This window comes from Halichoerus grypus, chromosome X (genome assembly GCF_964656455.1).
Source record: "Halichoerus grypus chromosome X, mHalGry1.hap1.1, whole genome shotgun sequence".
In the NCBI taxonomy this organism is placed as follows: domain Eukaryota; kingdom Metazoa; phylum Chordata; class Mammalia; order Carnivora; family Phocidae; genus Halichoerus; species Halichoerus grypus.
In genome coordinates this window covers 51,909,097-51,935,792 of record NC_135727.1, presented here as the reverse complement: position 1 = coordinate 51,935,792, position 26,696 = coordinate 51,909,097, and the positions used below count along the sequence as shown (strand labels likewise).

Sequence of the window (26,696 nt, the reverse complement as noted above, 5' to 3'; positions counted from 1 at the left end):
AACACCCAAAAAACAAATAATCAAGTCAAAAAGTGGGCAGAAGATATGAAAAGACACTTCTCTGAAGAAGACATACAAATGGCTAACAGACACATGAAAAAATGTTCATCATCATTAGCCATCAGGGAAATTCAAATCAAAACCTCATTGAGATACCACCTTACACCAGTTAGAATGGCAAGAATGGACAGGGAAAGAAACAACAAATGTTGGAGAGGTTGTGGCGAAAGGGGAACCCTCTTACACTCTTGGTGGGAATGCAAGTTGGTACAGCCACTTTGGAAAACAGTGTGGAGGTTCCTCAAAAATTTAAAAATAGAGCTACCCTATGACCCAGCAATTGCACTACTGGGTATTTACCCCAAAGACACAGATGTAGTGAAAAGAAGGGCCATGTGCACCCCAATGTTCATAGCAGCAATGTCCGCAATAGCCAAACTGTGGAAAGAGCCAAGATGCCCTTCAACAGATGAATGGATAAAGAAGATGTGGTCCATATATACAATGGAATATTACTCAGCCATCAGAAAGGATGAATTCCCAACTTTTACATCAACATGGATGGGACTGGAGGAGATTATGCTAAGCGAAATAAGTCAAGCAGAGAAAGTCAATTATCATATGGTTTCACTTATTTGTGGAACATAAGGAATAGCATGGAGGACACTAGGAGAAGGAAGGGAAAAATGGGGGGGAGGAATTGGAGGGAGAGATGAACCGTAAGAGACTATGGACTCTGAGAAACAAACAGTGTTTTAGAGGGGAGGGGGGAGGGGGGATTGGTTAGCCTGGTGATGGGTATTAAGCAGGGCACGTACTGCATGAGCACTGGGTGTTATATGAAAACAATGGATCGTGGATCACCACATCAAAAACTAATGATGTATTGTATGGTGACTAACATAACATAATAAAATTTAAAAAAATAATAAAATGATATGAGTCTAGCAAACAAAAAGATTTATGACATGACAAATGCTAACTTAAGGACACAGTTATTAAGGGTTGATAACCCCATTCCATAAAGAAACCAATGTTTTCTTCCTATTGATGTTTTCTTCCTCAGCTTTCTTGAAATAAAATACATAGCTATATGACTGAGATTTGAAATATATAAAATGAGGAAGTTCAACTAATTTAATTTTATGGTCCTTGTCAAGAACTTAGAAGGGTCTGAGATTTTACTCTATGTAAAAGTTAACAAGTTAGTTAGGCAGTTTCATAGATGCTGGCAGAAGACACAAAACTCTAGGGTCAGAGTCAAAGAATAGTTTATTAAACCAGCAATAGCAGTTACTAGAATATCAGTGTTTGTACCAGTTCCCTGAGCCCCAATTCCCACAGGGTTACTGAAAGAGGGCTAGACGATACCACACAGTAGGGTACATTATAAGAGGGGAATCTTGAGTTTATCATTTATAAAGAACAGCAATCTCTGGAAGGAAGCAGTATCTCTGTTTTCTACGGCTGTTCACCACATAAAATTATTTTTAATTGAGATATAATTCACATACTATAACTCGACAGTAAGTAACTCAGTGGTTATGAGTATATTCACAAAGTTGTGCAACCATCACCATTTTATAATGCCTGAACATTTTCTATCATCTGAAAAATAAACCTCATACTCATTAGTCATTCCTCATTCCCGCTCCTCCAAACCCCTGGGGACCACTAACTTACTTTCGCCTCTCTGGATTTGCCTATTCCAGACATTTCATGTAAATGGAATCACACAATATGTGACCGTTCTCTGATAGGCTTCTTTCACTTACCATAATGTTTTCAAGGTTCATCCATGTTGTAATATGAATCAGTTTATTTCTTATGGCTGAATAATATCTGTTGTATGGATATAACACATTTTATTTATCCATTCATAAGTTGATGGACATTTGGTCTGTTTACATCTTTTGACTATTATGAATAATGGTGGCATAAATATTCACATATAAGTTTTTGTGAGGACATATAGTTTCTATACTCTTGGTTATATAACTAAGAGGGAAATTGCTGAGTCATGTGGCAACTCTCTGTTTAACTTTTTAAACAACTGCCAAACTGCTGCCCAAAGCAGCTGCACCATTTTATATTCCCATGAGAAAGGGTTCCAATTTATTTACATCCTTGCCAACACTTATTATTTCCTGTCTTCTCAATTATAGCCATGATAGTGAGTGCGAAGTGATATTTCATTGTGGTTCTGATTTGCATTTCCTTAATTCCATATTTTTATGTGCCTATCAGCCATTTTCATATCTTCTTTTGAGAAATGTTTATATAAATCCTTTGCCCTTTTTTTACATTGGATTATTTGTCTTTATTGTTGAGTCATTAGAGTTCTTTATATATTCTAAATTCTAGATCCTTAATATTTTCTGTGGGTTATCTTTCCATTTTCTTGATGGTATCCTCTGAAGCACAAAAGTATTTAATTTTAATGAAGTTGAATTTATCTGTTTTTTTTTTTTGGTTGCTTGCCTTTGGTGTTTTATATATAAGAAATCAAAGCCAGGAATATTTACACCTGTTTTCTCCTAAGAGTTTGATAGATTTAGTTTTTCCATTTAGGTCTTTGATCCATTTTGAGTTAATTTTTGTATATGATGTGAGCTAGAGATCCAACTTGATTGTTTTCCATGTGTATACTCTGACTCAACACCATTTGTTGAAAAGACTACTATTTTCCCATTGAATATTTCTCTTGTCAAAAATCAATTGACCATAAGTGATTGGTTTATTTCAGATTTATTTTTGAGAGCACCACACGGTCTTGATTATTACAACTTTCTCCTAAATTTTGAAATCAAGAAGTTGAATAACTGTAATACTTCTTGCCACTTATATTCAACATAATTACTAGTGATTCTAGTTTGTGCTATCCAGCATGAAATATAAATGAAATATATCCAATTGCAAAGAATTAAGTAAAACTGTCTTTATTTGCAGAAGACATGATTGTCTATGTTGAAAATCCAATAGAATCTACCAAAAAGCTACAACTCATAGATGAGTTTAAAAAAGTTGTAAGATGTAAGACCAATATATGAAAATTGATTGTATTTCTATATATTAGCAATAAACTATGGAAAACCAACATTTTTAAAAATACCATTTATAATAGTATCAAAACTATTAACTATTTAGGAATAGATCTGACAAAAGAAGTGAAACCTTTAAATGAAAACAGAAACCAGTAATGAGAGAAGTTAGAAAAGATCTTAATAAATGGAGAGATATACCTTTTTCATAGATTGAAAGCCTAAGTTTTATAATAATACTAATTGTTCCCAAATTGATCCATAGAAACAGTGCATTCCTACAAAGCCCCAGCAAGCTTTTTTTTTTAAAGAAATTTACAAGCTGATTCTAAAATTCATATAGAAATGCAATATACTGTGAAAGAAAAGAACAAAGTTACAAGGCTAACACTAATTTAAATACTTATTATAAAGTGAGAGTAATAAGAACAGTGTGGTATTGCCCCCACACAAATCAGGAATCCCTTTGATAGCAGTGCTGACAGATTATCTAGTCTGACTTTGGTGACAAATTGTTTACCATCTCCCAAGAGAAACTTCTAGTACTGAACACTCTTGTTTAAAAAAGTTGTTGGGGAGAAGTTAAGATGGTGGAGGAGTAGGGGACCCTAATTTCCTCTGGTCCCTGGAATTCAACTAGATAGTTACCATATCATTCTGAACACCTGGGAAATCAACCAGAGACCTGATAAAAGAATTGCTGCAATTCTACAAATAGAAAAGTGACCATTTTTTGCAAGGTAGGAGGTGTGGAGACATGAATCCGAGGTGATATATCTGAGGATAAACTGTGGGGGGAGGGAGCTTCCTTAAGCTACTGGAAAATAATGTAAGTAGCAGAGTGCAAAATCAGAACTTTTAGAAGTGTGCTCTGGTGGGGGAGGTCCCTGTGTGAAAGGTGCTCAGTGGCAAAGTGGAGTGGAACCCCAGGTGGGACAGTGTGGTCACAGGATCCCTGGGGTCACAGAATGGGGATGGCTCAGTGCGGCAGAGTTCCCAAGTATTGGAGCAAGGAAGCCAGCTGTACACAGGGGGTCTAGGTGCTGGCTTTCTGCTCAGTGTTGCCATAAACCATGAACATGGTTGGGTGACCACTCTCCAGGCAGCAGCCCAGCAAAAGGCAGAAGCGGGGCAAGAACCCCCTCCCCGGTGAGGAATGGTGCAGGTCTGTGTCACAGGAGTCCGTAAAGTCTGGAGACTCAAAACAGGGTGGCATGCCTGAGATAAAAACGATCGGTCACAGGCTGGGCAAACACAGAGGTAGATGGAAACCAGGGGGACAAGAGAGATTGACTGCTGTTCTGTGAGGGGCTCACTGAAGAGTGGTGGGGGGGGCTTTCACCTCTGGGGCTAGAGATTGGAGCATCACCATTTTCATGCCCCCCATCAGTGCTGAAAGCCTTCAGGAAGCAAAAGAGTGCCACATAGTGCAATCTGGAGCCGCTTACGCTGAGCCCGGGCCCCTGGCAAGAGGGGTGCAATTCCACCTGGGCAAAGACACCTGAGAAACAGGGCAAGAAGCCCCTCCCCCAGAAGACCAGCAGGAACATCTGACTAATACCAAGTTTACTAATCATACAGAACTGCAAAGCTTCAGCTCTTATGGAAAACAGTATATAGCATTCATGTTTTTTTTTTTATTATTCTTCAGTCTTTAAGTTTTATATATATATATGAGCTTATATATATATATAAGCTCATATATATATAAGTTTTTATATATGTAAGTTTTATATATATATATAAAAGTTTTTCATTCCTTCCTATTTTGGGATCTAGTTTCTTCTAACAAACAGACCAAAATATACCCAGGATCCAGTTTATTGTTTTGACTGTTTTACTTCTTGTTTGATTTTTTTTTTCCTCTCTCTTTTTTTCTTTGTTTCTGTTTTCTTCTGTTTTGCACTGTTTGTACTTTTCTGGTGTTGTTGTTGTTATTTTTGTCTTTTCTCTCTCTTTCTTTTATTTTCTGGACATAATGATGAGACGGACAAACTCACCCCAAAAGAAAGAACAGGAGGCAGTACTCACTGCCAGGGATTTAATCAATATGGATATAAGTAAGACATCTGAACTAGAATTCAAAACAATGATTATAAAGATACTAGCTGGGCTTGAAAAAGCACAGAAGACACTAGAGAATCCCACACTGGAGAAATAAAAGAAGTAAAATCTAATCAGGCCAAAATTAAGAAGGCTATCACTGAGATGCAGTAAAAAATGGAGGCTCTAACTGCTAGGATAAACAAGGCAGAAGAGAGAGTCAGTGATATAGAAGACAAAATGATGGAGAATAAGGAAGCTGAGAAAAAGAGAAAAATAACTACTGGATCACTAAGAGAGGATTTGAGAGATCAGCCATACCATTAAGTGAAATAATATTAATATAATAGGGGTCCCAGAAGAAGAGGAGGAAGAGGAGGAGGAGGAAGAGGAAGAGGAGGAGGAAGAGGAGGAGAAAGAAGAGGGGAGAGAGAGGGAGAGAGAGAGAGACGCAGAAGGTTTATTTGAACAAAATATAGCTGACAACTTCCCTGATCTGGGGAATGAAAGAGGCACTCAAGTCCAGGAGGCACAGAGAACTCCCCTAAAAATCAATAAAAATAGGTCAATACCTCTACATATAATAGTATTATTATATGTAGCTTGCAAATTTCAGAGATAAAGCTTGCAAATTTCAGAGATAAAGAGAAAATCCTGAAAGCAGCTCAGGACAAGAGGTCCTTAACTTACAAGGGTAGGATCATAAGGCTGGCAGCAGACCTGTCCATAGACCGGGCAGGCCAGAAATGACTGCCATGATATATTCAAGGTGCTAAATGAGAAACTATGGAGCCAAGAATACTTTTTCCAACAAGGCTGTCATTCAGAATAGAAGGAAAGATAAAGAATTTCCAGGACAAACAAAAGCTAAAAGAATTTGTGATCACTAAACCAACCTTTCAAGAAATATTAAAGGGGATCCTTTGAGCAAACAGAGAACCCAAAAGTAACAAAGACCAGAAAGGAACAGAGACAATCTACAGGAACAGCGACTTTACAGGTAATACAATGGCACTAAATTCATTTCTTTCAATAATTACTCTGAATGCAAATGACTAAATGCTTGTATCAAAACAAAGGGTATCAGAATGGATAAAAAAACAAGACCGATCCATATGCTGTCTACAAGACACTCATTTTAGATCCAAAGACACCTCCAGATTGAAAGCTGAGTGGATGGAGAACCATTTATCATGCTAATGGACATCAAAAGAAAGCTGGGGTAGCCATCTGTATATCAGACAAACTAGATTTTAAACCAAAGACTGTAATAAAAGATGAAGAAGGACATTATATCATAATAAAATCTAACAGTTGTAAATATTTATGCCCCTAACTGGGGAACAGCCAGTTATATAAACCAATCAATAACAAAATTAAAGAAACACATGGATAATGATACAATCATAGGAGGGGACTTTAACACCCCACTCACACCAATGGACAGATATTCTAAGCAGAAGATCAACAAAGAAACAAGGGCTTTGAATGACATGCTGGATCAGATGGACTTCACAGATAGAGAATTTCATCCTAAAGCAAAAGAATACACATTCTTCTCGAGTGCACATGGAACATTCTCCAGAATAGATCACATACTGGGTCACAAATCAGGTTTCAATGATACCAAAGGACTGGGATTATTCCCTGCGTATTTTCAGATCACAATGCTTTGAAACTTGAACCCAATCACAAGAGAAAATTTGGAAGGAACACAAATACATGGAAGTTAAAGAGGCTGGAACTAGAAGGATAATGCTAAGTGAAATAAGTCAGTCAGAGAAAGACAAATATCATATGATTCACTCATATGTGGAATTTAAGAAACAAAACAGATGAACGTAGGGGGAGGGGGGGAAAAAGACGAAATCACAGAGGAAGACAAACCATAAGAGACTCTTAACTACAGGAAACAGAGTTGTTGGAGGGGAGGGGAGTTGGGAATGGGGCAACTGTGTGATGGGCATTAAGGAGGGCACTTGATGGAATGAACATTGGATGTTATATGCAACTGATGAATCACTAAACTCTACCTGTGAAACTTATAATACACTATATGTTAATTGATTTTAATTTTTTTTAAAAGTTGTTAATACCAAGCCACAACAATATTTATTACAAAGTGTTCCTCTTTCAAGTGACAAGTTTTATCAAAGTTAGGTCCTTAAAGGATGTTAAGAAAGAAATGGAGACTAGGCCTGAAAATTGCCTGAGCAGATAAAACCAGTTTAATCATACAAGCAAAGCTTAATTTAGCTCACTTTGGAAGTCTAACTTGATAAAGGTCATTTCTTTCTTATGCCTCTGGAAATCATAAGCAAAACTGGGACTATTTCCCAAAATTGATATGAGATAACCACTGATCAATTCCCTATCTTTTATGAAAGTTCTAATATTAAAACCGATCACTATGAAAAATAAACAGTCATTGCTTTCTCACTATATAAGCTGCTTTATAACAATATACCTGTCCCCCTGAAGCTCATTCCATGTTTTGGTTTGAATGCTCCTAGTTTGCAAACTGTCTTTTTGGTGTGTGCAGAATAAATAAATTTTTCCTAATCACTAAAAAATAAACAAAACAAACAAAACAGTGTGGTATTGACCTAAGATAGACAAATCGATGAATGAAATAGAATATCAATAGTCCAGAAATAAACCCATGCATATATGGGCAACTGACCTTTTACAAAGATATGAGATGGAGAAAAGTGCAAGGTGGATAGAAGAAAGTTCTTTTTTTTCAATTATTTGTAGTGGAACAATCAGATGTCCAAACACAAAAGCAAACAAAAAAACCCCAGAATTTCAATCCATAGCTTTCATCATTACAAAATTTAACTCAAAGGAGATCACAGACCTAAATGTAACACCTAAAACTATACAAGAAAACATAGGAGAAAAATTTTGTGAACTTGGGTTAGGCAAAGATTTCTTAGATGTTATACCATGTACAGTCCATAAAATAAAAGTCAGTAAATTGGACTTCAGTAAAATTAAAAACCTCTGCTTTTCAAAAGACACTGCTATGACAATGAGAAAACAAATTACAGATTGGGAGGAAATATTTGCAAAGCATGTATTTGATAAAGGACTTGCATTCTGAATATAAGAAAAATCTCAAAACTCAATAATGAGAAAACTATCAACCCAATTAAAAATAAATTATTTGAGCAGACACTTCACAAAAGATATTTGGATAGGAAATAAACATGTGAAAAGATGCTCAACATTATTCATCACTAGGGAAATACAAATTAAAACCATGAGATACTACTATACATCCATCAGAATGGCTAAAGGATGCCAAGGATGTAGGACAACTGGAATTCTAACATATTGCTGCTGGCAATGTAAAATGATACAACTTATTTGGAAAACAGTTTGGCAATTCTTCTTTTTTGATATCTACAAGGTATTTTTATTCATGACATATTTTTAACAGCTCTATTAAGGCATCATAGAAATAAAATAAATTGTAATATATTTAAAAGTATAATTTGAGACCTATGACATGTTCATATACTTGTGTAACCATCACCAAAATCAAGATAATTAACAAATACTTCAGCCCCAGAAGATTCCTTAGTCCCTCTTTTTTTTTTTTTTAAGATTTTATTTATTTATTTGACAGAGAGAGACACAGAGAGAAGGAACACAAGCAGCAGGGGTGGGAGAGGGAGAAGCAGGCTTCCCGCTGAGCAGGGAGCCCGATGCGGGGCTCGATCCCAGGACCCCGGGACCATGACCTGAGCCGAAGGCAGACGCTTAACGACTGAGCCACCCAGGCGCCCCTCCTTAGTCCCTCTTTAATCCCAGCTTCTTGCCCCTATACTCTCTCTCCCCTGATGCCCAGGCAACCACTGATTCCTTTCTGTCACTATAGATTATTTTGTATTCCCAAGAATATTTGGAAATGGAATCAATATAGTATGTACTGTTTCTTGTCAGGCTTTTTCACTCCATATAATTATTTTGAGATTTGTCTGGGTTTTTTTTTGCACATTAGTTGCTCATCCTCTTATTGCTGAGTGGTTCTATTGTATGGATGCTCCATAATTTTGGCAATTTCTTAACAAGTTAAATATACACATGCCACAAGACCCAGCCAATTCCACTCCTAGGTATTCTCTCAAAAGAAATATAAGCCTACGTATACATAAAGACCTGTACTTTAATATATAAACTGTGGTATATCCATATAGTGGAATACTACTCAGCAATAAGAATGTAACAGTATGACTGAATCCCAAAATAAATATACTGACATAAGCCATAGAAAAGAGTACATACTATATGATTCCATTTATATAAAACTGTATAAAAAGCAAACTAATCTACAGTGACAGAAAGTGAATCAGTGTTTGCCTAGGGAGAAGGCTGGGGTTGGAGGGAGGAGCTACACAGGGACAGGAGGAAATTCTGGGGGCCAATGGACATATTCATTTTCTTGACTGAGGTGACAGTTGTACAAGGTTATATATGTATGCCTTTTTAAAATATTTTATCACAGTAAGAACACTTAACATGAGATCTATCCTCAACAGATTTTTTAAGTGTACAATACAGTGTTACCTATAATGTTGTACAGCAGATCTCTAGAACCTATTCATTTTGCATAACTGAAATTTTATACCTTTTGATATAACTCTCCTATCCTCCGTCTCCCAGCAACCACCATTCTATTCTTCGCTTCTATGAATTTGACTATTTCAGATACAAATATTATAAAATCATGAACTTTTATAATGTGCGGCTTGTTGTATGTCAATTATAATTCAATAAAGAGTTCAGGGAATTACTCAGAACTTCGAGGAATAATAACTGCATTTAACATCTATTGAGTACTTATTATTTATTTTTTTAAGATTTGATTTTATTTTTTTTTAATTTTTTATTGTTATGTTAATCCCCATACATTACATCATTAGTTTTAGATAAAGATTTGATTTTATTAGAGAAAGCATGCAAGCAGGGGGAGGGGCAGTAGGAGAGGAAGAGAGAGAGAAAAAGAGAGAATCTCAAGCAGACTCCCTGCCTAGCATGGAGCCTAATGGGTTGCTTGATCTCACGACCCTGAGATCATGACTTGAGCTAAAACCAAGAGTCGGACACTTAATGGACTGAGCTACCCAGGCACCCCTACTGAGTACTTATTATGTGCTAGGTACTGTACTAAGCATTTTACATGTATTAATCTCATTCTCAATGCAACTTATAATGGAGGTATTATTCTTAACCTCCATTTTATTTATGAGTAAACTAAGGCATAACAAATTTAAGATACTTGGCCAAGGTCCCAAAGTCTCATAAAAGGTGGAGCAAAGCATAATGTATGCTCCCTCTCATAATAATATCTCCAATGTATTCAGTGCTTTAGGTAGCAGACCCTGAGTTTGTGAGTTTGACATTTGATAGATGTACTTACTATAACTAAGCAACATGCCCCAAATTCCATAGCAAGCAGTGGAGGACACAGATTTGAACCAAGGGTCTTTATCCACCAGGTGAGTCCCAGTGGAAAACAGGTTGAGAACTACTTCTTTGTTTAGAGGTTGGGCCAGTGGTGCATGAAGATGGATCTGATACTTGCTTTAGGCAGGTCACTATTTGCCTGATCCTGAAGCTAGGCATTTTTTGCATGGATCCCTAACTGCCTTGGTTTACCTGCCCAACTAGATAGTCAGATACCTACTACAGCTTGTATTACAGTGGAGACTGCTAAGACTTCCTACCTGATTAACCACCTCTTTTCCGCTCCCCAATACTTTACAGATAAGTTGGTTCTCCCAGGTCCTTGACCCTAAATATCTGGGTCTCTACCAGTTCTAGTTTCCTATCCTTAAAGACTCTGTGTTACTGATAACCATAAAGTCCTCTAGCAGAGTGTATATAAATTATGACAAAGGGCAGTTCACAAACCATCTTATTTGGATTTAAATATATCCACTTCCTCACAGATCCACTGAGTTATGTTGGTGTTAGAAATTCTATGCACAGTTGAGAGCTGTGAATGTGGAATAAAGCAGTTTTATAAGCCATACTCCCTGCTGAAATATCAAGGGCCTGGATTACATTAAACGTCTTGATTCTTTCAAGCACCCACTCAGATAATTTTGGAACATAAATATATCTCCTCCCCTTGACCCCATTCCCAGCCTTGGAGCTACTTGTTCTCTCTGGTAGCACAGTACTGAATGTCAGGGTATCAGAGTTTCCTTAAACCATCAGAAGTGACCAATTCACCTCTTTTGCTCATTTACCACTGTTGTGCTCTGCTCCACTCCTGATAGCTCCTGCTGCTTTGGATTTGATCCATCTCATATACCATTTACCCCGACTCTGTTCTTGCCTTTCATTCAACATCTGGTTTACCATTCCACTCCATTTATTGCTACATTTAAAACATGTGGTTTAGCACTTTTAAAACATCTGAATAGAAGAGTTGTTCTTAAGAAGGCAGTTGGAGTTTGGCTATTGTGGACATTGCTGCTATGAACATTGGAAAGAGCCAAGATGCCGTTCAACAGATGAATGGATAAAGAAGATGTGGTCCATATATACAATGGAATATTACTCAGCCATCAGAAAGGATGAATTACCCAACTTTTACATCAACATGGATGGGACTGGAGGAGATTATGCTAAGTGAAATAAGTCAAGCAGAGAAAGTCAATTATCATACGGTTTCACTTATTTGTGGAACATAAGGAATAGCATGGAGGACATTAGGAGAAGGAAGGGAAAAATGAAGGGGGGGAATCGGAGGGAGAGATGAACCATGAGAGACTATGGACTCTGAGAAACAGTGTTTTAGAGGGGAGGGGGGAGGGGGGATGGGTTAGTCCAGTGATGGTTATTAAGGAGGGCATGTACAGCACATAGAGCACTGGGTGTTAAATGAAAATAATGGATCGTGGATCACTACATCAAAAACTAATGTATTGTATGGTGACTAACATAACATAATAAAATTTAAAAAATTAAAAAAAAAAGAAGGCAGTTAGAGTGATACAATTCAATATACTACTCCTTCAGTATTCCTCTCCTTCATTCATTGCCACCTCCCTTGCTGGTATCTTGTTTCTCTTTCCTCTTATAGCCCTTCTGCTCATGACTTGTTTTCTTCTACCTCACTGGTTCTCAAACTTTAGCATGCATCAAAATCACCTGGAGGGCTTGTTAAAACACAGATTGCTGGATTGCAAACATAGAGTTTCTGATCCAGTAGGTCTGGACTGCTGCTTGAGAATTTTTAGTACTAAGAAGCTTCCAGGTGATGCTGATGCTATTGGTCTGGGGTCTATACTTTCAGAAGCACTGTCCTAGCTCAACACTGTTTATATTAACCACCTGTCTATCTCCCGACTTGTCCTCTAAGCCCTTTTTTGTGAATTGCCTTGATGTGCAAAGCTGGCAGGTGTGGCTATGGATCCTGACTTGCCATAATCACCCAGGGCCAAGTCTTTAAATTAGAGCCAATGATCTTGGCAATGTGCTCTTTAGAGGTAAGAACTCAGAATCAAGATGTAGGATTTATGTTCTAGAGCTCTTGAAACATATTTCCAAAGTGTAGTTCACTGTCCAAATTAAGCTAGTTCAGCATTCTAGAAGTAACAGTGAGGAAGAATAAATGAAATTCTAGAAAATGAAATGCAGGGGTGCCTGGGTGGCTCAGTCGTTAGGTGTCTGCCTTTGGCTCAGCCTGGGATCGAGCCCTCCATCAGGCTCCCTGCTCAGCAGGAAGCCTGCTTCTTCCTCTCCCACTCCCCCTGCTTGTGTTCCTTCTCTCCCTGTCTCTCTCTCTGTCAAATAAATAAATAAAATCTTTAAAAAAAGAAAATGAAATGCAATTTACTCCTGAATAACCAAAATAAATGTGGTCTCTCATATTCATACTGATTTTCCATGTGTGTCATTATTAATATGGACATGTTTGTATATGTATATATTAACATGATAAATAAAAGATTTATCTATGTCTATATCTATTTGTGTGCTTTGTGTATGCTTTTTAGTATATAAGGATATATCTAAGCAATCCTTAACTTACTGTAATTTGCATGTCATAAACCTCTAGCATTTAGAGTAGGCTTCTAGCACACAAATAAAATTATGGAAGTCAGTCTACTTTCTGATACATTCTGAGTACTGCTCCCCATAGTTCTTAGTTTCAACTTGGCACCTTGGACTTGTCTCTACCCTATATAGACCCTCTACTCTGTATCTGGTCCCAGTACACCACGAGAGACTTTCATGGAACAGGGAGTGAAGGGTTTACATTACTACATCTGGCAAGATGGAAAGGATAATGAACTAAGAAAGGAGGGAAGAAAGAAGAGAGACAAGTAAAAGAGAAAGAAGCTGACAGAAACACACGTATATGTCAAGAGCAAGTACGCTCTATGAAAAAAACTAGACTTTTTCTTGTTTGGCTGGTGAACTGTTTCTGAAAGCAAGCGATCTCGTAGTTCTGAGCAATGTTAGCTTTATTTTAATGTATGTATAGTCTTTCAAATGTGTATTGTTTCCGAAAAGAAATCTGCTCATTGGTTTCCTGATTTGTTTTTAATGTCATCAAAGACCTCCTCCTTTCTGATGTTTCTGCTGGCTATCATCTCTTCAAAATTAACGTATGGTCTCTGTTATTGCACTTTCCTAGATCCCATCTTACCTGTCTGAATTTTTTTCTTAGCATCCAGCCATCCCGCATAAAAAATATTTCTCCTCTCAGATTCCCAATCTGCATTCTAGTATGATGGTATCATTGCCATTCCTGTCACACTGAACTGAAATCTCAGAACCTACCATGAGTAATAAACTGCTAAGCTATATCCTTGGATTAGTACTTTCCCCTTGTCCACACTTAAAATGAGCTTTCAACAAACTTCTTTCTTTGGTTTTCATAACCCTCCCCACTCTCTTTCTTGGTGATCTTACCTACTACCACATCTTCAACTAATATTGCTATGTAAATGACTCTAAATAATCTATCTCCAAACTTTTTCAGAAACGTAAGACCTGATGTCTAATGATGTCTTCATCTGCATATTTTGCAGGAACCTGAAATGTGGCATCTTTCATACATAACTCAGCATTATATTTTTCAAAATATATTTCTCCTCTTTGATTCTCAATCTGCATTGCAAAATTATCACTCTCCCTGTAACTCAGGTTTGAAACCTCAGAATTATCTTCTACTTTTCCCTTTCCCTTATTTCCTATATCAGGTCAGTAGATCCTATAAATATGATCTGCGAAGTCTGTTCCTATCTTTCCATACTTTCTTTTACTGTCTTATTATTGCATGTCTATCACTGAAATATCTTATTAACTGCCTTGGGTCCCTTGAACCAGCCCAACTCAATTATGCATCTCATATCCACCAAACAACAAGTTATGGATGCCTCCAGGCTGTTTACCATTGATTTTCCTTCCTCCCTTAAGACACCTAGTTATGATCCTGGCTGTAACTTGCAAACTCTTGAATCTATAAGCCAAATCTAACAGGACTACTTTAGACCTTTGCACTATGTTTATTTTTTGAGTCTTGGTTTTTCTTAGCAGATTTTTGCCTTGGCTCACTTTTCTACCTCCTCCTTTTCTGGACTATTTTGGATATCTGCACTAGGTCAGGTTCCTATAACTGGCAGTCAGATTGAGCGAAAGTACTCATTCTCCAATAAGAGAATGACTTTTGAAAGTGGTGTCCTAATTTATCTCCTTGTCTCCAGTGTGTTATCTTATAAACCATTCTACATACCAATGCCAGAGCACTGTTCCTAAAATACAGGTCTAATCATGTGTTTTTCCTGTTCATATATTTCTGGCAACTCTCCACAGTTATGGAATAAAATCAGAATGGCATTCAAAGTCTTCCTGATTTGGCCCCTCTTTCCCAGCTTTATCTCCCACTATACAGTCATAAAACCTACCTTCCAGCTCCATTAGATGACTAATCAATTTCCAAACCCAGCCCACATTTTCCTTTCTCTAAGCTTTTGCTCATGTTGTTCCCTCTCCCTCAAAAGCCCTTTCCTCTAATTTCCAACTTTTGGGGGTCCTACTTATATTTAAAGGCATAGCCTTTCCATAAAACCTTCCCCTTTTTTGGGGCACCTGGGTGGCCCAGTTGGTTAAGCATCTGCCTTACACTCAGGTCATGATCTCAAGGTTATAGGATTGAGCCCCACGTCAGCTCCCTGCTCAGTGGGGAGTCTGCTTCTCCCTCTGCCTTGGCCTCCTCCCCCCTACTCATGCTCTGTCTCTGTCTCTCTTTCTCTCTCTCTCAAATAAAATCTTTAAAAAAGAAAACCTTGTAAAAAAAAACAAAACCTTCCCCATCCTATAGACTTCCGTAATATTCTTTTGCAGTCAGATGAGTTCTTGTCAGTTGCCTTGACAATATCCTAAGCCAAATGAGATCATGAAGAGTGTTATCATTCATTTATCCTTAGCACCATGCCCTAGACATATTTACTACTCAATATTTGTTAATATAATTCAAATGATATGTATAAGTTCTAATATGCTAGCTAAAATCTTATTACTTTATAGTCTTATATCATATTTAATCACAAAAAATAGTGTAAAAAAAAAAGTAATCTAATGACAGTTATATATTATTGTAGGATCACATATAGAGCTTTACCTGCAATGCAAAAGCTTTATTCTGTAGATTAAAAGTCTTTTCCAAAAATTTTCTTAAAAATTCACGTGCATATCTTAAAGAAGGCTTTCTGAATGAATCTGATGCCAATGTAGATGCCATTTAGCTTCTAATATGTTGGAACGGAAGACTTAAAAATAAGTAGGATAAGAACTATATATTTTCCACTACTGTATTAGGTAATATATAATTTAATGTAATCGGTTAATGGGTTGTCCTGTTTAGTCTATATAAACTCCTAAGAGTTGTTCTGGTACATAATGTATACTTGATTAAATATGGTGTTTGTGGTCATTTCCATACATCAGGCTCTGGGTCAGAAAAAAATTCTTATATCATTGTATAGCAAAATCAAACCCTGAATTTCCTGCTTTTGCCAGGAGAGGAAGGACAAGATTGGTGTTCACATGAGAATATCAATTCTTTGGAATGGTAAGTAGGTATATGCTTGTTATTGTGTGTATAGCAGGGGAGGTGGCTTAAACAACTGATTTGTATTTATGCTAAGGAACAAACAGGTAATAATGAACAAATAAAAATTGATGTGGAATGGATGAACCTTGAAAATATTATTCTCAGTGAAAGAATCCAGTTAATAAAACACCATACATTTTAAGATTCTATATGTGAATGCTTAGAAGAGGGAAATCTAGAGAGACATAAAAGTGGGTTAGTGGTTGCCTTGGGTTGGGAGGGGTGTGGTTTGGGAGGACTGAGGAGGGGTTATGGTTAAAGACAAGATTCCTTCTGGTGTGATGAAAATATTCTAAAATTGATTGCAGTGATGGTTATACAACTCTGTGAATATATTAAAAAAGCTGAATTGTACACTTTAAAAGGGCGAAATGTATGATTTGTGAATTATATCTCAATAAAGCTGCTAAAATTTATGTGGGAGAATATATAAAACAAAATAAACCTTTTTTTTTTTTTTAGACAGAGTGCATGCACATGTGTTGGGGTGGGGGGGAGAGGCAGAAGGGGAGGGAAAGTGAGAAGATGGGCTTGATCTCACAATCCTGAGATCATGACCTGAGCCAAAATCAAGAGTCGGACACTTAACTGACTGAGCTACCCAGTTGCCCCAAAATAAACCTTTTTCTAAGACTTGCCTAACTACTGATACCTAGATATGAAAACAAGTTATTATTTACAGATGTCAAACATGTCTTCTTCAATTTTCATGATTGATTATATTTTGAAAAGGTCAGAAAATAAACCACAAAGTAAAAGAGGCAATAGGTTTTAGTTGCATAATTTTAGTCTCACTTTTGAACTACATTTATCTTCAAGACACTGTTTATACATACTGATTTTTTTCTAAAAAAAACCCCTCAGCTTCTTAAATAAATAGCATCCCTATTAACACCAATGTGTGTTTCTCTGATCCACATAGTTTAGCAAGCAAATTGAAAGTTTTCCCCTCACTGTTTATTACTATACCTATGTCTTACTAACTTATAGACTGGACAATTATCATTTATGATCTGTTAAGCCACTCTTAAAAATTGCTTTGGGACTTTGGTTAATAGGGAAGTCTGTTCCTTGTTAGAAGCATATTTTCCATATAAAATTCAAAGGGTTGGTTTTCAGTATACTGTATAAAACCATAGGTGGTATGATTCTGGGAATCCTCAGTCTCTATTAGTCTCAACACTTCCCCCAAAAGGAGAAATTGGTACCATAGTCTTTTGGACTAATTTTTGTGGGGCTATGTTTTAGCTGCCTGGCTTCCAGCCCCAATCCCTGTAATCATCACAACTGAACACATTAACCTTTACTTCAGGTAAGTGACTGCTATTGGTCATTATTTTTTCCAGGCTTTTTCTTGTTGTCTACTTTTTCTTCACTGCGACCGATCTTGTTCCTAGTCAGAGAGGATTCAAGGAGGAGTATTTCAATAGTTTGTGGCTTAGCATCAAGTGGACCTATCCCTTCTGGTCCTACTGTGATCTCACAGACCACTTAAACAAACTGGGTGTCTTTGTTGCCATCTTTTATTCACCGGTATCTGCCTTTCTTTGTAGATTTCATCTGTTATGCCAATTTCTTTAGGTCTGGTGCCCTGCCTTGTTTAGCAGTGTCTTGCCAGACTGTTTAAGAGACTGCTAATTTGTTTCTTAATCCCAATCCCCCATCAGTGGATTCCTGCTTATCTGCCTATTGCCTGCCAGCAGACTGGATTCTATTCTCTGCCTGCCTGCCAGGACATCCAATTCTGGACTTCTAGAGTCTAGCTGTTTGCCTGCTTACTGCCTACCGTTACACAACCCTTCATTCTGCTTTACCAGCCTGCCCAGACTCTTCCTGTTGGTGACTACAGGAAGCTTCTTAGCTTTCCTGTCCTGCTGTAATTAGTCTCTTTAGTTTTTGGGTACCAGGCTCCTTGGCATGGCTGTCTGCAAATGACAAATACCTTGAGATACTATCTCCCAGTTTGCTACTAGGTTTTTATGTCCTTGGGCCAACATTTTAGTAATTCTTGTCTACTCTTTCTTTTCCTTTGTCTCCTGTATATAATCTGTGGAGAGAAACAGTTTGTTCCTTTATTTTTTTAAGTTTTTATTTAAATTCTAGTTAGTTAACACAGTGTAATATTAGTTTCAGGTGTACAATACAGTGATTCAACACTTCCACACAACACCTGGTGCTCATCACAAGTGCACTCCTTAATCCTTAATCCATCCCCCTACTTCCCTTCCGGTAACAGTTTGTTCTTTCTAGTTAACAGTCTGTTTCTTGGTTTGCCTCTCTTTTTTCCCCTGTTGCTCCTTTCTTTTGTTTCTTAGATTCCACATATAAGTGAAATCATATGGTTCTTGTTTTTCTCTGACTGACTTATTTCATCAAAATAAAAAGCTTCTGCACAGTGAAGGAAAAAATCAACAAAACTAAAGGGCAACCTACAGAATGGGAGAAGATATTTGCAAATAACATATCTGATAAAGGGTTAGTATACAACATCTATAAAGAACTTACCGAACTCAGCACCCATTGTGAGTTCAAGCCCCACGTGTGGCAAGTTTACTTAAAAAATTAAAAAAAAAACCCAACACCCAAAAAACAAATAATCCAGTTAAAAATGGGCAGAAGACATGAACATTTTTCCAAAGACATACAGATGGCCAACAGACACATGAAAAGATGCTCAGCATCACTGATCGTCAGGGTAATATGAATCAAAACTACAATGAGATATCACCTTACACCTGTCAGAATGGCTAAAATCAACAACACAAGAAAGAACAGGTATTGACAAGGATGTAGAGAAAGGGGAACCCGTTTACACTGTTGGTAGGAATGCAAACTGGTGCAGCCACTCTGAAAAACAGTATGGAGTTTCCTCAAAAAGTTAAAAACAGAACTACCCAGTGATCCAGCAATTGCACTAATAGATAATTACCCAAAGAACACAAAAACACTAATTCGAAGGGATATATGCACTCTGATGTTTATGGCAGCATTATCAACAACAGCCAAATTACAAAAACAGCCCATGTGCCCACAGATTGAAGAATGGATAGAGAAGTTGTGGTATATATACACCATTATATGAATATATATATTCATATGATGGAAAATTACTCAGCCATAAAAAAGAATGAAATCTTGTCATTTGCTATGATGTGGATGGAACTAGAGTGCATTATGCTAAGTGAAGTAAGTCAGTAAGAGAAAGACAAATACCATATGATTTCACTCATATGTGGAATTTAAGAAACAAAACAGATGAACATAGGGGAAGGGTTAGGGTTAGGGAAGGGAAAATAAAATAAGTTCAAAACAGAGAGGGAGGCAAACTCCTAACTATTGAGAACAAACTGAGGGTAGATGGAGGGGAGATGGGTAGAGGGATGTGATAAATGGGTGATGGGCATTAAGGAAGGCACTTGTTGGGATGAGCACTGGGTGTTGTATGTAAGTGATGAATCACTAAATTTTACTCCTGAAACCAATACTATACTTTTGAATTTAAATTTAAAAAAAGAAAAAAAAGTTATTCTGCATGCCACTGCCAGACCAGCTCCTTACTTCTTTATTTTATAACATTCCTGCTAAAGGTCTTTAGGCATTACTACCACTGTGTCTTACATTCAAATCTGTTTACATTCTGGGAAAATGCTAGTAGGACAACCATGTTTCCTACTGTTATTCAACATCTATGTTCTTATCATTCTACTCAAGCCCCACTGGCCCCTCAACATCATTGGTCAGTATTGTTTCCAGACCATTCTATATGTTGTCTTTTCCTTACTTCCTTTCTTAGCTTTGCCTATTCACATCTGATTTCTGCTTCATACCTCAGCAGCTCAAGTTCTACCTTCTCCTTGAGAACTTCTTCATCTATTCTAGGTCCAACCAATCTCACCCCTTTACCATGTTATGTTGAATTTAGAGTCAGTACCTCCAATTTAGGCAGCTGATTTTCTCTTACCTTTTCACAAATTTGTTGTTTTATAGTAGATTTTATAGCTATTAATGGCAGGGATTTTCCATTTCACAGTCTGTTTTATTACAAATGTTTGTGTACCACAAACAGCACATTAGCAATTGGTAAATAGAAGAATTATGTGGATGTCCAGTTGGTTCACATGTGAATTTTCTTAGCACTTTAAATTTTGAGGTGATGAGGAGCAAGCTTTCTCACAACTAAGCATAAATCCTAGCAATATATGAAGACTTTAAGAAAAAAAGAAGAATCTTGCACCAGACTCTGCCCCTTCAGTATGACTGGTATAGTGGCTTCAACAACCTCTAAGTTCCTTACATTAAACTATCTGGTGAAGCTGTGACTACTGGTAGTGAAGTTGTGAAGACATTTTACCACAGATTTTAACAAGTTGGGTACTCTTTAGATTTTTAAAAAAAGATCTATTTATTTATTTGAGAGAGAGAAAGAGAGAGCACAAGTCGGGGGGCAGAGGGAGAGGGAGAGAGAGAGAATCTCCAGCAGACTCCCTGCTGAGCCCAACACATGGCTGGATCTCAGGACCATGAGATCTATACCTGAGCCGAAACCAAGAGTCGGAGGCTTAACTGACTGTGCCACCCAGGCACCCCTCAATTAGATTTTTAATTCTGATAAAGATAATATCTATTAAAAGTTAATGCCCTTGAGGATCCACATCAGGAAGGAAGAAGCATGAAGGCTACCAAGCATTGAGGGTTGTGATGATGGAGCAAATGCCAGTGGAGATTTAACCTTGTTAAATCGTACTTGTTTTCGTTAGTGCTCTGATTATAAAGTTGCACTGGATTTAAGTGATCTTCCCTAACCATGTTTCCCTAGAATCCCTGTTTTTCCCAGTGTGCAATTCTATAGAACAGGAGATTCTTCAGGAAGACATATGTAACATTATAGCAGAATGTCTGGTATTTTTTTTCTGTACATCTATTTTGGTGTTGGCACATAGTATATGCTTAATAAATAACTTACTAAAATAACTTTACTCTTAGGCAAATTTTATATCACAAATGTTTTTCCATGACCCTAAAGGGGGTTATTTCTCATTTCTGTCTAATCCACGTTTCCTTTCATTTCTTTATTAATGACCCAGATCGTTTAGAAGAGAACATTCAGCAGAAGGGAGACACAGAAAGCAAGAGGGATAATATGAGGCTCATCAGAAACCTCTGGGGTAACAAATGACTCTAAGGTCAATTTGAAGAAAGACAGAACCTAGCAGCCTTTTATCTTTCTTTTCGCCTAGGGCTCAGTTTTTAATGTTAACTGGATGCTAAACTCATGAGAAGCGAGAGGGAGAGACTACAAGGTCAGCGGGTCTAACATAAACTTTTGGTATCTCGACTGATGTTAGTAGCCTCCTTCTTTTTTCAGCATGAGAGAAAAGAGGTCTCTCCATCCACCAAGCTATCTGTGTGTCCCAGGAAGGTAAAAACAAAGGAATGTATGTGCAGTGAGATCAGCCCTAGGACTGTACTTGGTGAGGTGCCTGGTTCATAATCAGTGGACAAATCCTTGCAGGACAGTAGTGGTTTCTTTCATGTATTAGTTTCCAAGAGAGACCAATGACCTTGATGTAGGAAGGAAGGGTGTTTGTTTAATTACTGTTTACATTAACTGAAGCAAAATGCTAAAAAACAAACATCAAGAATTAAGATGGGGCCGAGGTAATCACAGTAAAGTCAAATGTAAGCCATATCAGGAAGAGATTTTTTCACTTTTTGCAGTAAAGATTATGCACCTTTTACACATACCTCTAACTGGATTTCAAATGTAGCTTCACTTGGCCTGAGGATAGTGAAACCCAACCTTATATTCAAATAATGTCAAACCATTTTCAAGTTTATTTACATACTCCAAACAGGCCATTTGTATTACAACGCCTTCTCCCTTTTAAAACCACACTAATGAGACCTAAAAGTCCTTCATGATCTGGAAACTGCTTATCTGTTCCACTTTTTCTCTTGGCAACAGAAGCCTTCTCCCCCCAGATGCCCTCAATTTCTTAACCATAGGGTCTCTGCACATGCTATTGTCATTTCCCTTGCCTGAAATGCTCTTCCCCCTTTCTTTGCCTTGTAATTGCTCAACACAGTTTTAATATGCTTTCCAATAGCCTGAAAGCCCTATAAGAGCAAGCCATATCTGTCTTGTTCACTATTGTATCCACAATGCCTAGCAAAGTACCTAATATTTAGTAGGCTATCAACAAATACTAACTTTAATTATACCTTTAAGACTTAGCTCAAACATCATTCTCTTTGGGAAGGTGTCTTGGAACCTTGACATTCTGGTGGTTTACCTCCCTCATGTGCTCTATGAGCTCCCTGTTCATATCTGTTGTCCTGAAGTGCAGTTCTTTAATCATCTGTCTCTCCCGGTAGACTATGAAGTTCTAAAGGGCAGAAAGTGTGTCCACTTCATTCTTCTAACCCAGAACACTCTGTATAGCACCTGGTATACTCTAGGGAGCTTAATAAATACCCATGCAGCAGATTATTGATCCATGTTTGAGCTTGGAGGATTCTCACCCATACCCACATCTCTTAAACAGGAATTGGATGAAAGCACTGGGTAAACAGGTCATGTCTTTCTGTAGCATGCATTTTTACTCAATTTTTCAGGAGGGGAAACATTTAAGTTAAATCACATATGTGTTTGTGTGCATATAGTGAGTTGAGTTCAAAATATACATCAAATTTTAAGATAGAAACTTAGACAAAGCAAATTTACCTTAGGGCTCCTTGTCCACCCTGTCTGGGAGCATGTATTTCCTCTTCTGTGTTGTTTTTGGGTAGTTTACCACCTGCATGATTAAAAAGAAAGTTAATGACAATGACAGCCAGGATTAAAACTGTTTTTAGATAATATTATGTTTTTTTCACTCTACTGTCCCAGTTAATTGCCTCATCACATCTATAGCATGGTCAAATTTATTGTAGTGCACTCCCAATAAATATGCTCATAAACAAATTAGATTCGCCATAGTTGAATTTAGGTTGAAGGGGAGGGCAAAAGAAGTCATAGCCTGAAGATATCTGACTAACAGACATATGGACATGTTAGTAGACTTAGTATCTGAGGTTACACTTCAGGCTTCGCTAGCATATGTGCTCTTATTCTATGATGGTGGTTCATTCAAATCCTGCTCTGCCCCTGCAATGGTCTCAGTGTGAACACTATTTTTAGAGGGCCCTGTTTAAAAAAGATGTTAGAAATATAGCCTGGGCCTCTTCCTGACAAGACAAGCACTAAAGACTAACGATGCTTACAGTACCCTGCTGCTGCTGCACAAAAACACCTAGCATTTGTGTAGAGATTTACGTTTTAAACAAAGCTTTGACACACATGATCTTACTCCCCACAACAACCCTAAACCTAAACTAGTCCCAGAAACTGAAAATAGCACTCAATCCAATTGCTAGCTCTCTATAGGTGCTTTAGCTAAAGAGCCTTAACTGCTCCCCCTTCCCCCAAGATTAGGTAGTGGATGCCTGCTGCTTCTACTACCCAGCAGCATGGGAATAAAGGAACGACTGTATTTCTTTGATCTCAAAGCAATCATGGCAATACAAAGCACCCCCCTCTGTCCACTTTGACCCATACAGTCTGTCTAGGCAATTAATCAGTGCTCCCAATGGTAGTTTTCCTATACGATGCCAGCTGTCTTGCCAATCTACCCCTCCCACAGAGCCTAGCAGGACCACACCCCCAGCAAGGCGTCCGTGGGGAAGGTGCTCTGGCCTACACTAGGGGAAGCGGATACTCAGGTACACCTGCCAGTTAAACTCATACTTGAATCCTTCTGGGCCTCAGTTTCCCCATCTCTAAAATGGGCTATACCTCCTTTCTCTTGGCTAGTTCCCTTCCATTTCACGCTGAGCCCCTAGGAAGTGAAATCAGTGCTTAACCGCAGCTTAAAGTCCTTTCCTATCCTCCGGCGCCCGTCGCTGCGCTGGGCATGCTCAGTAGCTGGGGCCCGCTCGGCACTGGGAGTAGGAAGCAGCTTTCCGCGCCCAGGCGGCTGACTGCGGGTACTTTGATGAATCACGTGTGTCGAGGCCCTCTTAAAGAGATAGGCACCTACTTTCCCTCCACCCTTAAACACCGCCCTGAGGGCGGCGGCGCCAGCGACCGCGGTAATTGCAGCTGCTCAGAGGCAGGGCTTGCCCCAGCGCCGAGTAGTGGCAAAGGCGTGTTGCGTCGGGGGTGCCTGGGAACCGGGAGCCTGAAATCGGCAGCTCCCCAGGCAGACACACTCTCACCAGGAAGAGGTGATACCGAATCAGCTGGGGCAGCGGGACCACCCCGAGGGGCTTCCCCAAGTTGAGGAGAGGTGGGGTTACAGGTCACAGGTGATAAGGCCGGAGAAAGATGGAGCAGCCCGGGGCGGCGGCGTCGGGAGCGGGAGGCGGCAGCGAGGAACCCGGTGGGGGCCGGAGCAACAAGCGGAGCGCGGGGAACCGGGCCGCCAACGAAGAGGAAACGAAAAACAAACCCAAATTGGTGAGTGCTCCCGCAGTCCCCGCCGGCCTTGGGGACATCGAGAGCCCCGGGATCCTCCGGCTGTTGCGCACGGGGGAACCCGGGGCCCCCTCCCAAGGCTAACCGCGATCTGGCTGTGCTACTCCGGGAGCCGCTCAAGGAGCGGCCACGCCGAGGCGCGGAGACGGCGTGGGGGCGGAAGAGCACCCCCTTCCCCATTTAACCCCTTTCTCACTCTTACCATTCCGCGAGGCAGTGCGGAAAGGAGAAAGGCCCCACCCCAACTTGGGGAGACTCCGAGTTCCTGGGTAGGGTCTGTTGTTTGTCTAACTTGTGGGCACGAATATTCCCGCGATTCCTTTCTTTCCCACCTCAGTCAGTTGCTGGGTTTTGACTCTTAATACTTAGTGTCCGGGTAGGGGAACCTCTTTTCTTTTCAATCCAGATACTTGGGAGCCCACCCACAGACTTACAAACCAGCCTCACCCTTAAAAACACAAAGCGTAGGCTCCTAGTCTTTGTACTTTACCAGAAATCTAAGGAAGAGTCGCCTACGTGCGCTTTTTCCCGTTGCCTCTTCCTTGTGCTCACCCAAGAAACATTTGTAAAAGTGGGGGGAGCGTGGGAGTTCGAGGCTGGGTGAGGTACCACCAACTGTTGTGTATATAATAGAGTCATTACAGTACTTCCACTTAGTTGATTAAGAACGCTCAAAAGCCGTTAAGACTGCACAAGTTTCATTGCCCTGAAAGTGTGTGAACCAGTGGTAGCAGTCCATTTCCTGCCACTGACTTAATGTGCCGAGGAATGTAATCTATGGGGCCTGGTATTAGGTTGGGAAATACTGGAGTTTCCTCAACTCATCAGTTAAAAGGGTTCCTCTTTTTTTTTTTTTAGTTTATATGAAAATGGTTTAATAGTGAAATTTAAAAACTGGTAGCATTAACAAAATATATTGACTACAGTCTGTTTTTCCCAACCATGGCAAATATGCAGACATTTATCAATAAAGTTTATAATTTGGGTGGCATGAGGGAAAATAGTTTTCCTGCACAGATTCAGCAAATAAATCCTGTTTGAAGGTTCTTCCTCTGACTCTGAAGTACAAGCACATGTTGCACATTTAGTTTTCAGTTTTAACCAGCAACTTGTTTGTAATAGGGGAGGAGACTAGTGACATTACTAAAGCCTTTTCTTATGGCATCTGATCATTTGGTATGTACCTGTTGCACTTCTCTCTCTTGCTTTCAGTTTGCCTTTCAATTATGGATTGTCCTTACTGGTCAAAGTATTATTTCAGGAAATACACAGATTTCCATTGTGTAGGGAAGGGACTTAGTGGGGTAGAATAAAATGAACAGTTTAAAGTCTCATCAATTCCACCCTAACTTGAGGCAAATTGAGAACTTGCTTACTTGAGATGTCCTGTTAACCTAGTATTTGCAAATGAAGAAACTGCTTTTTGTGAATTGTCTTTGCTGGCAGAGGGTTAATGGGTTTAATAGGTGCCCCCAGCATCATGAAACTTAAGAAAAGTTTTGTGAGTGTATCACCAAAGTTTAATATATTTAAAAATTCTGATATGATTTTGAAATTTATCAGTTTGTGGTAAATGTTTCCTTTTTTTTATTTTGACCCAGTACAAAACTGTGATTTAAACAATGATTAAAAGTTTCAGCAAAAATAAAAGTGAACTCAGTGTCCACGAATAGTTTGGTACATCCAGCAAGAAGCTTCTACTTTTAGGAACTACACTTTCAAGAAAGCACTTATCTCTGTTAGTAATAACACTTTGATTATATTCTTCCTTTCCCTTTGGTATTTGTCCTGTTTCATCTTTTATGTTTTACTTGCTTTGACGAGGTAACTAGATCGTTATGAGATGGTATCACTTTCACTTACTAGCTAACAGCGTTCAGTGTTGAACACAGCTTGATATAGTAGAACACGTATTTGAATCCAAGAGTTTGTTACTATCAATTGGAACTTTCTT

General features: G+C 38.6%; 1 protein-coding gene and 1 long non-coding RNA gene across 7 annotated transcripts in view; one reads left to right on the top strand and one right to left on the bottom strand.

The window, feature by feature from the left end:
• Window positions 1-24,214, bottom strand: part of LOC118536170 (uncharacterized) — a 69,302-nt gene extending 45,088 nt beyond the window's left edge. For 3 of the 4 annotated variants that reach the window (XR_013444651.1, XR_013444650.1, XR_013444649.1), the window contains exons 1-2: window positions 24,062-24,212; window positions 22,952-23,024 (exon numbers count right to left, since the gene is read on the bottom strand). This is a non-coding gene — a long non-coding RNA (uncharacterized LOC118536170). Of the gene's footprint in view, window positions 1-22,951; window positions 23,025-24,061 lie in introns of all 4 variants that reach the window. The other variant, XR_013444648.1, reaches the window with a different exon arrangement.
• A 120-nt stretch (window positions 24,215-24,334) lies between these two features.
• The window catches only part of LOC118553187 (protein diaphanous homolog 2), a 951,294-nt gene continuing 948,932 nt past the window's right edge, over window positions 24,335-26,696 (top strand). For 2 of the 3 annotated variants that reach the window (XM_078064454.1, XM_078064452.1), the window contains exon 1: window positions 24,337-24,724. In XM_078064454.1, coding sequence (XP_077920580.1) covers window positions 24,593-24,724 — 132 coding nt within the window. In that variant the 5' untranslated portion in view covers window positions 24,337-24,592. Of the gene's footprint in view, window positions 24,725-26,696 lie in introns of all 3 variants that reach the window. The other variant, XM_078064453.1, reaches the window with a different exon arrangement.